Raw genomic sequence first — 13,095 nt, 5'->3', positions numbered from 1 at the left:
TTGGATGCTTTTTCGTTCGTTATCTATGTCAGCATTGGTATCTGATATTCCACCATTTCAAATCTGAAGGAGTACCAGAAATTACTTTGAGAAATGACAAACACTGATTAACTGTTACTCAGTGAGTTGATGGGATTTTAATGCAACCTATTTAAAAAAGAACACTAATTGGATAAATAAAAAAGAGTAATTATAGAACAAAATGCATATGCAATGCAAATAAAAAAACAATAAAATAAATAAAGCCCCATTATTCTGAGTTAGATGTATTGATTTGTACAGTCCCTTTAGCATGTTGTTCAGTGTGTGACAAAATGATTTTCCAGCTTTGTGAGAGAGTCAAAGATTTTCACACATCTCACTGAGCGACTGGTGAGAGACGCCACAGCCTGTCCTTCTTCTCACTTTGAAAATCAATATTAACCTTCTATGTGTTCATTCACGTGTCTCTGTGGCTTCCCTTAGAGATGCCCGAGGCACAGATTTGTATTCATCTCAACTGGGTCGAGAGATTTGGGATTTTATGTCAGACATCCCATACAGATTTAGGAACTGTTGATTCAGGTGGGTTTGATTCCCATAAAGTAGACTTCTTATATTTAGCCAGTATAATATTACAAGCCTTGATGTTTTACAAAGATTTTTGGCTCCCTCTTGTGGTAATCTCTGGAATGTACATGGCAACAATAGTTTCTGGAGCTCTAATGACAGAAGGTTAATATGCTGATGATGACATATTATTAAAAATAATATTATCTAATTTTGCAGCACTTCATAATGTCATCTTGCAAAACAACAGGGTAAATGATTTAAGGAAGAAAAGAGAGAATCAAAGTAGTCTAACATCACCTTAAAGCACATTTAATTGTATAATATTAATGTCTTAAAATACTGATAAAAAATGTCACTGCAACATAATTAAAATAAGACAATTATGATTTACCACTAATGCTACTTGCAGCAAGTAAACCATCAACTTTTGGTTACAGTATGTGACACTTAAACATATTGCTTGTCTCTGTGTAAGTGTTGATTACATCAGCAATGCAACACATCACACATAACACATAACAATGCATAACAATACAAAGACATACTGACACCTTTACCTAGCAAGGCACATGTAACTGCTGTGCTCTGACACAACTGTTAGACCAAACATAAAGTGAAAGAGTTGCCGTTTCACAAATGGGCTGAGCTGTCTGTGGTCAGTGACATCACGGGACAAAAGCTCTTCCTCATTCAAAGTGACTCACTGACGTTTCAGCCATACAAGGTTGTTGGTAAGCTTTTAAATTTGGAGAAATGTCCTGTAAGTGAGGTCGGCACTAAGAGTTGTGCTTAGTTCAAGGAAGTAAAAAATACAATGGCTCCTTTGATGTTTAAGGATGCTTTCTGGGTAAGTATATTTTTGTGGTATTGTTGTCTACTTGCTTTGTTATAGTTTCTAAACTATAGTATGTATTAATTATGTTGAACAGACTGTTTTAGGAACCCGAGAAACACCACGAGAAACACCACGTTACAGTCAGCTATCGCTTGTTAAAACATTATATATTTTACACCCTAACTGTCATCTGTAAGTTACAATTTGCCAAATCAGGTAAACCACAAGTGATTATAGTTTATACTAGTATAGACACACAGCAGTATGGGGTGGGAGTGGGGGTGGGGGGGTTAAGGTAAGCTTTACAACTTAAAAAAAATACTTAATATGCACAATTATCAACATCATACATGCAAAGACACTGTAACGTGTTGAATCACCACTGCGTGCACTTGAAGCGATCTAGAGGGTTGGTTTACCAAGTGTATTAACTCTAAGGCTGCCATGCCACATACAGATATCTTTGCAGTACACAAGTGCTAGTTCTGCATTTTACCACAAAATGAGCCTAGAACATGTTGCAACACCTTTTTCAGAAATGCTGTTTATTGCAGCAGTTTTCGTTTTTTGTGTTTCGTCAATGCAGGGGTCTGACATCACTTGCCACGCTGGGTATGAAGCCGTGACCCAAAGGTTACGAGATGGAAGGCAAATGTGCAAAGATGTGGAAGAGCTATTGAAGATGAGGTTGGATCAGCTTGTATTTGTGCAATCAAAATAAACTTAAAATCATGGGTTCTGTGATTTTAATCATAGCTGCGCTTCTCTTTCCATGATCTTTACTTTACATGACTTCATACATGGAATCAACTTCCAGCTTGATCATAACATTAAGAAAAAAATAGCTATCTAGTTGTCATTTCACTCATTAAACACCACATGTGGCTAGTCATGTATGAAAGATAGCAGGCCCATGACTCATTTAGGTCACAAGATATGAGAATTTAGCTATTTCTTCTTTTAATTCTGTGTCTTGAAATATGAAAATATTCTGCATTAACACTCATTTGTGATTGTTGAAATATATTAATTGATAATGACAAGTAATTCAAGATAAACCTTAAGATGTCACCAAAATCATCTTTGTGATGTTATGGCCTGAATAGAATGACGTAACATAAAGTCAGTGATCCTTTAGGTAAAAGAGCAACAAGAGTTTAAGTAGCAACAAAATTTCAGGTAAAAATGTTGGTATATGCATGTCAAGGCAAATGTTGGACTGTTATAACAGACTTTATATAAGCTAATTCAGTTTTACAAATAAATACTAAAATATACATTCTGGGTTCTAATGATTTGTCTGCTTATTTATACTCCACAGGGCACTGGCAGAGGAAAAGTATGGAAAGGAACTGGTGACTATTGCTCGCAAAGCTGGAGGACACATAGAGATAAGGTGAAAAACTTGTTTTGAGGTCAGCATTATGTATTGTATAGACTGCCCAACTAGTACATAAATATAGCAATTTGGACAAAAACTTTTATTTGGAAGGGTTTTGGTAAGGGATGGACATGTTAAGGGTGACTGGCACTGACCAGGAAGACTACATATAAAACTACAGTCAGGCACATCATCGCCACATTCTTTAAGAGGAAACACATTTGTGCGTGATACAGAAAGTGAGACACAGAAAAAAAGAGACTGAAGTGTAAGTATGTGTGTGTGTGTGTGTGTGTGTGTGTGTGTGTGTGTGTGTGTGTGTGTGTGTGTGTGTGTGTGTGTGGTAAGCCCCTCGCTCAGTGTACAGTAGGTCATAACTTGTCAGTTTCCTGTTCCCTGCTATCTCAGACATCTGTACTGAACTCAATATATTCTAAGAGCCGCAAAAAGGAAACAATGAGCCTCCAATAAAAGAATCATCTAAGTGCAGTAAAACCAAATAAATCTTTTTCTTTTTTCTTTTCTTTTCTTCTTTAAACAAAAAACAAAACAAAACTAGGGCACAAAGTCTGCCTGTTAAGGTTTGGGTGTCCTCACGGTCTTGGCAGCTGGTTAAACAATAAAACACAGTGCAGAGTTCTAGCAATAAAATTGTACTCAGCTGCTATTTTGCTTAAAATTTTGCTTTAAAAATGTTAATCTGCCTCTTTGTGAAAGAAACACAAAGTGCAAGCATGGTGAATAATTTTGATTATGAATGTGTGTTGTTTTTCCAGCACTTTGAGGGCATCATTCGAACAACTAAAAACTCGTAAGTCCATGTGCTGTGTAAAGTTATACCCATATATGTGTCAAATGTCAAATGGTTCACAGTGCCATTTCGATGTTTTTTGTTGCAGAAATTGAGAACATTGGAAACTTTCACATCCAACTATCTGATATATTGAAAGAGGAGGTGAAAAAGATTGAGAGTTTCAGAGAACGTCAGAAAGAGCAGAGGAAGAAGGTATTTGGGAAATGTGTGTTGCTTAACAACTGACTTATTAAATAACCCCCCCCCCCCAAAAAAAAATGGTTAAGGTGTGAATACTCTGAGGATAATATAATTCTTTATTACTTTTAGTATTGCACAAGTCATTAGAATAATATTGTAACTAATGGCTGTTTCCTGTTTGGAAAACACTGTGTTACGTAAGTGTTGACTTAATCCTGCAACCATTTAAATCACTTTACAGACACTGAGTGCAATGCTGTGATAGCAGCTGATAAGGGGAAACCTATAGTTTCAAAAATCAAACGATTCAAGACTTGAGTAAAGACTAATTCAGTCTTTATCAAAGTGACATCAAGACTTTTATCACATTAACAGTAAAAATCCAGGTCTTTTATTCATTAATGAACAATAACTGCAAGTATCAGGTTTGCATTGAAGCAACATATGCAAGTAATTTCAACCTTTTATCTTTAGTTTGAAAGCATCATGGAGAAGGTTCAAAAGAAAAAAGTTTCATTCTTCAAGAAGACCATGGAGGTAGGAGACACTTCCACTCCTATCATTTATCACTAACACATGGAACCAGCGTGATTTAGAAATAAACATGAAAACTTAACCACATAAAGGTTGTTTTTTTTTTTTTTTTTTTTTTTTTTTTTTTCTAAATGACATCAGAAACAGCAGTATGCGACATTACGTGATGGCAGAGCTTCAGTTCATCCTTTGTCTTTTTTTTTTTTTTTTTTTTTTTTTTTTTTAATAAATAGGACAGGGGGAATGAATGAGAGAGAGAGGGGGAGAGAAAGAAAGAAAACCAAAGGGGAGAAGAGACGGTGAGAAGGGGGGGGAAGAGAGAGAGAAAAAAAAGAACTCCTGGGTCACCTGTATGGAGAAAAAAAAACAAACAAACAAAAAAAAACAAACAGAGGAGACAGCAAACAACAAAGAGCAACATAATAATAGAGAAAACAAAGCACCATCACAATAAACTAGCTAGTCATAGATATCAGTATTTACTAAGTAATAAACGATATTGTGCAGCACGCAAGATAGACAGCGCACAGTGTGCTTTGAGGCAGCAGCCAAGAAAGCTTTAGTCCGCGTCTGTGAATACCCATGTGTGCATACCTGTGTGGATCAGCATGCTTGCATTCCAAAGGTTTCTCCATGTAATGCACATAAAGGTTGTTTAATTTATGTTCAAGCAAGCACAAAAAATAGAAGTCAGATTTTTAAAAAAATAAAAAAATTTTGCATCACTTACAAAAAGTGTTCTTCCTGTTGCTTTGTCGGAAATAGAACTAATAACTTTTGTTTCTCTTTTTCTTAGTCTAAGAAGAACTATGAGGTGAAGTGCAAGGAGGCCGATGAGGCAGAGCAGGGGGCTGAGAAAACAAATGCTACGTCCAAAAACCCTGAAAAGGTCAAATAAGTGCATGAGCTACCTCGCTAAAAGACAAATGTTTTTATAAGCAACAAAATACAAACTTTTAGATTATTTGAGAAATTCACCACAAAATATGCAAATGCCCACTGTCAGTTCTATTTATGAACTACAAGTTTCCAGCTGTCAGCGGTGCAGTCTTTATGATGGGACTTTTCTGCAGTTGTGCAACAGTTTGCAAGGCGGAACTAAAGTGTGTTTGTGTGCTGGTGTGAGATGTTTTCTTTTCTTCTTCTATCTCTTTCAAGACCATTCCCTATACAACGTATTTATATATCAGTCTCTCTGACTGGTGTTAAAATGGTTACATAACTCACTGAACGTGGCTTCCTGTGCACCGATTTCATTCACAGGTACGTCACAAGATAAAGCAATGCAGGCAGGCGGCCAATGATGCTGGTATGCCTTCACATTTTATTTTTAACTTGCATGCATTTTTAGTATATTGCATTCATTGTCCACTACTTTTTTTGAGAATATTTCATGGAAAAATAAATTAGGAGAGTGGAAAACAGTGCGGCGGTCATTGTTGTGTTCTTTACCAGTGTTTCATTTGTTAACTGTAACTATTAACTATGCTCTATTCTCACAGAGAAGGTGTATTTTAACAACATTGTTCAACTAGAAGCTGTTCGCCAGGACTGGGAGGGGACACACAAAAGTACATGCGAGGTACTGCAGAATATTTTCTCGTTAACTGCTTTCTAATCATGTCTCTATTCAAAATAATGGCTTTTAACCACAGAAATAGCTTCACACCACAACCCCTATAACTGTGAAAACCTTCCTGGCAGCGACCATTTGCAGAAGTACATTTCATCTTGCGCTGAGAGAGCCACAAATGGAAAAACATACAACCATGCAGAAACACACTTAATCACACAAAAGTTCTGCTTTATTTTTTTCGAACGACAGCCTCTTTGTGTTGACTTTGCTGTCACTAGTGGACACACACACACACACACACACACACACACACACACACACACACACACACACACACACACACACACACACACACACACACACGCACGGCACCTCTTGGTGGTGCCCCTGTAAGTAAGAAGAGAAAAAAGAAACTATAATGAGCTTTGTATATGTTAAGGCAATTCAACCCTATGTCACGGCAAATATCACGTTTTGCTGTGATACTGAGTTGATCATTACCCAACAGGGTATCATTTCAAAATGCGTAACAAACACACAGGTTCACTGTGCCCATTTTGCCTCTCTGAAACGTGAAATGGGCACGCATGCAGAAGTTGCATTACTGCAACCCAGTATCATGGCAAATCTTGAAATAGTACATAGTACAATAATACATTGTTGGTAATAACACAGAATTCATTTGATAATTATAGGTGTTCCAACAGTTGGAGGGAAATCGCATCAGCATGCTCAGGTGTGCTCTCTGGGACCACTGCAATCATTTCTCCATGCAATGTGTCAAAGATGATGAGGTGAAGTAGTTTTCCCTTTATTTAATATTTAAACAGAATAAAAATGTCAAGAAGAATAAAAATGCAAATTTCTATTCTTAAATCAAGTATAAGTACATTGTCTTGCTGGATAAACCTAAAAAAAGTTTTCTTAAAAAACAAAATGAAACATGCAAGTTCGTAACAGTTACAAAAAACTGATTTTAAAATTTTATTCCCAAATGTTCTTTTAATGAGAATTTATCAACCAGAATTGTAATAATAGTGCAGTTTTCACTCTTTGTCGTTCTTCTGATCACATTTTAGTTCAATGAGGCTTTAATTTTCAAATCTTAAGTGTGCTTAAGTTGAATGTCAGACCACAGCTATGGCCTGCTACTGGATAAACTAATGGATTGTGACTTGAAGCATGTTAGTAGGCTCATGTAGCCTTGACTTCTTCTTGAAAGTTATTACAATCACTTGGCCGATAGTTTTATGGGCTCCGTACTTGCCACTTTCTTAACCATTCTAAATATAAATAACTGGCAGACAGAAAAAGTGTGTTTTCCAGGATTTAGGAATCTAAGATTTTGTAAGAGCTGGTGAGCAGCATTGGTTGATTGTATATAAACCCAAACCGGGATCTTTTCATAAACCTAATTAACTATCACTTATGCATAAACCTAAATGAAAAGTGAAAGTAATATAATAGTAATATAAAATGTACTGAATTCCTCCTTTTTAAAACCAGTCTTACGAGGAGGTGAGGAAATTTCTGGAACAGTGTGACATTACCAAAGACAACAACTCTTTCATAGAAATGAAAGGCACTGGATTGAAGCCACCAGGTGAGCTTTCACAATTTGTATTTACTGGAAAGATGGTTGTTTTGTTTCCTTTACTTATAAGTACAAAGTTGAAGTGAGAAAAGTTCCACTACAAAATAACAGGATATAAAGAGTGCAGCTCAGCTTCTTGACTTTTTCTTTCAATTGACAGACAGGCAAAAAGTATCACTTGGCCTCATTTCTCAAATGAGCAGGTTCACTTTTCTTCTTGCAGAGCCCATAGTGTTTGAAAGCTATTACAAGACGGGGACAGTCAGGGACAACAATGGCCAAGCTCATTCTGTAGGAGGAGAAGAAGATCCCTCAAAGAGGTGAGACAGAATTAAAATCTTCTTCTTCCAAGCAGTTCATATCCTGCGATGCAGGGTCCGATGTTTTGCATGTCTTCCTCCAATTCTCCCTATCCAGGGCGTCTTCTGGTGTAACATTCGCAGCCTTCATATCATTTTTGATTCGGTCCATCCATCACTTTTTTGGTCTTTCTCGTGGCCTGTTGCCACCTAGATCTAATTGCTGTGCTGTCTTGTCTTTGCGATGGAGTTCTTATCGCTACAGGCAACATGGCTGTACCATTGGAGCCGCGCCTCTCTTGTCCGTGATCGGTGTCACTCCCCATCGTTTCCTGACATCTACGTTCCTCGCTCGGTCTAGTCATGTGAGACTCAAAGGCCACCTCAGCATCTTCATCTCCATGGTGTAAAGGGCTTGTTCGTGCTTGGTCATCGCTGGCCAGCACTCTGACCCGTAGAGTGCCATTGGGCGCACGATCGTCTTATAAACTTTCACCTTAAGATAGATTGGCATTCTCTTGTCGGATAAGACTCCACTGATCTGACGCCACTTCATCCACGCTGCGTTGACACGGAGTCTAGCGTCTGGTAGAGTTTTGCAGTCCGAGGTGACAAGGGACCCGAGGTACTTGAATTGGGCAACTTTAGTCAGTGGCTCACTGTCAATAGTGATGGTACTGTTAGTCTGGGGGCCGCATTCAAGGTATTCAGTCTTCTTGATGTTCAGGTGCATGCTGTTTTTGGAGAGCCGATCTTTCCACACTTGTGTTCGGGTTCGCAGGGCTAGGCAGAATTAAAATGGGAAAAAGAAATCCAGGTGAGGCCCCCACTTATATCACTGAGCTTCTGCAACCCTACTCTCCAAACCGGATCCTTAGATTCACTGATAGTGGTCTTCTAACCATTCCACGGACCCATCTGAAAACAAAGGGGGATCGCGCTTTTCAAACCTTGGCTCCAATATTGTGGAACAGTTTACCTCCCCCACTACGCAACATCAACCCTTTAGCTACTTTTAAAACAAAGCTCAAAACACATCTGTTTAGACAGGCATTTAGGTAATATTCATGTGTAGCAAACTGTGTTATTGGATGTGCTATTATACTGTGTTTTACTGTTTCAATTGATATGCTTTTATACCTTTTTTATACCATTTTTATTGTTTCATTTGATATGTTTTTATTCCAATGTGAGTTACTTTGAAATAACTTCCTGTTTTAAAAAGCGCTATATAAATACATTTAACTTACTTACTTATTAATTCCAGAGGAGACCTGCTTCAACAGTATTTATAACATACTATATACTATACTATAGTGTATATAATATACTATATAATATACTTTAGTTCATATAATGTATATAATATACTTTGTACTCTGCAAACTAAACACAAACCATGTCCTGAAAATATTCTCTTTGTTAATCATCATCTTTATCTTCATCGTTTGTTGTTATTTTTTTAATGTTAGAAATTTGGACCTTTGCTCGGTGAATTCACAAAAGTAAACATTTGTATCTTAAATATCTTTCTTGATCTAAAGGTGTTCTGATCCCCTGCTTGGAAGGTCTCTGAACATTGGCATGGACAGTCCACTCAGCCCACGATCTACACTGTCATCCATTGGAGAATGTAAGTACTGCAACTGCTCACTCAGTTATATTGTTAAACTGTAGGAAAGACCTAAATCTTCAATATTTTGTTGGTTCTGCTATATTTTATGAATTACATATATAGAGAGTTGGTCTTTCTATTCATATATTGGAGGTTAGAGCAGTCAATTAATTTGAAACATTTCACTATATGAATCAGAGATAAAAATGATATTCTAATATTATATCAAGAAAGTACACTTTAAAAGTAAGAAAGAACTTTAAATTTGCTATAGTGGACTTGATGAGAGGCCAATCTCTTCTCCAATGAGTCATGTATGTGCCAAATGTGTAAAACTGTATAGACTGTTGGTTTTGAACAGTAACACATCACAGGCCCTGTTGGTCTCTTAATGTATTTGCATGCATACACACTGCAATTATAAAACATGGGGCTAGAAAAAGTATTATATGTAGTCATGGGTCAAACACATAGGTGTGTGAATTTGTTGGTTTTTGTGCTATTTAAAGTTGAACTCTGTGGGTGGATGTGGGTGGCTACCTTTGCCCTTAGTGTGAGAAGCTGCACTTTGAAAATCTTTGTCATGGAGCTTAAAAGACATAACAGATTAATAAATTTATTTATTTATTTTTACATTTTGTGTTTGCACTTTCTGACATTTAATTCTGCTTTAGTTCAGCTTTCAGATGACGGATATGCACCCCTTCCATGCATTCACCAAGAAGTGCCACTGTCCACGGGTCCACCTGATGAAATCTTCTATGTTGTGCTTTATCAATACACTGCAAAGGTGATTTGCATGATTATTTTAAAACCTACAGCAAGAAAGTGAACATTGAGCAAGATGATCGAGAAAGAAAAGAAGAAAATAGACAATATTAGCAGTACTGTATTTAAGCGATATTTGCCTGTAATTAAGATGTGCTTTCTTTACATCGACTGATCAGGAAGAAGATGAGCTATCTGTGAGCCGAGGAGAAGTAGTTCGAGTGCTGGACCAAGAACAAAATGGGTGGTGGACGGTGGAGAGGAATGGGTTTAGTGGACTGGTGCCAGGAAATTATCTAGGCAAAATTTAAACATGTACGCAAATACAGTAATTTTCTTTATATCTCAGGAGAAATTCAATTTATTTATAGTAATTTCATGAAAAAGAACCGTAAATCCAATTCTTACTTGCCTGCCCCTTTACCTTAAAAAAGTAGTTCACAAAATGTGGGTGGGCTATTTCACTGATAATATGCAACTTTATTTAAGTAAAATGCTATGTGCATCATTTTTTATCGTTAATATAATTAATCAAATTAAATACTGTGGGGGGTGGGGGGTTTATAGCTTATGATATAGAGCATGCAAAAAAAAAGAACTTTGAGAACCACTGCCTTACAATGAGTTTTATCATAAAATGCAATAATTTATGTTATTGGTATCTGATTTTTGCCCCCAGAATGACTGGTTTTGGGGGACAAACACACTGTGATTGTGTAAACACAATTGTGCCCCCACAACATGCGTGGTATACACAGAACAACAGTTGCAAATGCAAGAAAGTAGACACAAAGAATGTCAACACATCAAAACAGATGTCTCATATGCTTAAAAACTTGCACGCTTGCAAAGACACACACCAAAGCGAACACATGCCACACACAATACAGCCTACAGACACACACATTTTTGCCAGGCTTTTTTTCCCAAGTGCTCTTACAATACTGGCTAACATGAAAAACTAACCAAAAACCTGAACTAAAAAAGATCATTTAGTAAGCAGTAGACTACCTAAGCAATTAATGCAAGTTAAAGGAAATGCATTCACCAGCTTATATCAGCCTCATTGTTTAAACTGGTTTGGATAATCAGTATAGCTATACTGTTTATCTCATCTTTAGTTCCTATACTTGTAATATATGACTAAAGAATGGTTAGCCATCTACTTTAGAAAACCAATGAAGAATTTTAAAATTCCCTTCATTCAGTCAAGTTACCATGTTTTCAACATGAATCTGTATGTTACTAATAGTAGCAAACTAGTACTGCACCAGTACATTCTAAGCACTGTAACATCACATACTTTTTTCATTAAAATTTGAACTTAAATGACTTGTGATAAGATGAATCATCTTATTCATCTCAAATGACAAGAAAACAGAATGAGTACCATGTGTAAACCACCAGTGACTGCTAAGTTTAACAGCATTAAGCAGCCACATATATACAGCGGAAATGTATATGCTTCTGGCTGTCAATCCTTCTTTGTTTAGAAATGCAGTTTGTGACTAAACTATGACATAGTCTTTTAAATCATCCATTTATTTGGTGCACATGTGAGCTGGTGAAAATAGAGGGCTGGATTTCTAGGAAAAGGAAGGTTTTCATAGAACTCTATGCTGTCCTTAACAACTGAGTACAAATTATGATTCACTACCTTGTAGAATCACCTTTAGCAGCAATAACATGAAGTAATCGTTTTTATACTTCATCCGTTTCTCACGCTGTTGTTGAAGACTCATCGTTACAACATTGCTTCAGTTCATTTAGGTTTGTGAGCATTTGCTCACACACAGGTCTCTTAAGGTCCAGCCACAGCATTTCAGTCATGTTGAGGTCTGGACTTTGCAACATATTTTCTATTTCAGCCATCCTGCTTATGTGTTTGGGATCATTATCCTATTGCATAGCCCAGTTTTGGCCAAGATTTTGCTGTCGGACAGATGGCCTCACTCTTGACTCTGGTGTTCTTTGAAATACAATGGCTGCAAAATGAGCCCAAATTATCAGCCCTCCAAAACCATGCTTAACAGTGGTATGGGGTGTTTGTGCTGATGCGCAGTTGGCTTCCAATAAATGTGCCCCTTTGCATTATGACTAGGCATCTCTCTTTGGTCTTGTTCTGGAGGTCTTTTGGTTTGCTCAAATACAACTTTGCAAACCTAAACTATTATTCCATCTTCTCCCTACAATTCTTCCAAACAAGCCATACTCGTTCAGGAATTGTACTGTCAGGAACTTAGATATAACACCCTAAATGAGGAATGTAGCTCTTGGCCTTTTGCAATTTTTCTAAGTATTGCATGGTCAGACTTTGGGTGAAATTGCTGGGGAATTTACTACTGGGAAGTAGATGTGGTCTTGTAGCGTTAACATAACAAAACTAAATGCTCCAAATTAGTAATCTGCCAAAACTTCTTCTTTTACAGAGGTGGTCAAACTTGCTGATGATCAGTTGCATTTGATTAGCAGCACCAGGCTGATAATTACCCACTGTGTAATGTGTTTTTCACAGGACTGCATAAAATCCTGCAAAAACGTTCCTTTTCATATGACTGTAGTAATCATCATTTATATCTGCTGTACATAAAAGTTTTTCTGTAAACCTTCCACAGACCATCAGCTACAAAAGTAGCACATACAGATGAACAAACTACTAGAATAAACTATTTTTATGCTTGTCAAGTGACGGCACATTTAAACATGTTTAATATAATTCCATGCGCCTGATGATATAGCCATATGATATTGCTTGTTTAAGTACTTTGTGTCGGTTTGGGTTTTTTGGTAGCATATTTACTGTCACGTGAAAAAAAAAATTAAAAGAATCCAGTTGAGGTGTATGAGTTTATTTGTCTCCTTTTATCGCTCATATTTTTCTGTGGAACTAGCTAAATATGGGATCAACTTAACAGCTTAAAAATATTAAAAGGGTACACACTTTCAC

General features: G+C 36.9%; 1 protein-coding gene across 1 annotated transcript; it reads left to right on the top strand.

The window, feature by feature from the left end:
* Positions 1–1,366: 1,366 nt before the first annotated feature.
* On the top strand, positions 1,367–10,459 carry LOC146639505 (proline-serine-threonine phosphatase-interacting protein 1-like). The gene is made up of 15 exons (XM_085353046.1): positions 1,367–1,399; positions 1,974–2,074; positions 2,709–2,783; positions 3,545–3,579; positions 3,668–3,774; positions 4,237–4,299; positions 5,093–5,185; positions 5,560–5,605; positions 5,799–5,878; positions 6,568–6,666; positions 7,379–7,475; positions 7,690–7,786; positions 9,310–9,398; positions 10,055–10,170; positions 10,328–10,459. Exons 1-15 carry the CDS (start codon positions 1,367–1,369, stop codon positions 10,457–10,459), a joined length of 1,263 nt encoding a protein of 420 aa, XP_085209172.1.
* Positions 10,460–13,095: the final 2,636 nt, after the last annotated feature.

This window comes from Diplotaxodon limnothrissa, linkage group LG1 (assembly GCF_057381915.1).
Source record: "Diplotaxodon limnothrissa isolate DT_005_m linkage group LG1, D_limnothrissa_male_GT1.1, whole genome shotgun sequence".
Lineage (NCBI taxonomy): Eukaryota > Metazoa > Chordata > Actinopteri > Cichliformes > Cichlidae > Diplotaxodon > Diplotaxodon limnothrissa.
This window is presented reverse-complemented; position numbering and strand designations above follow the sequence as displayed.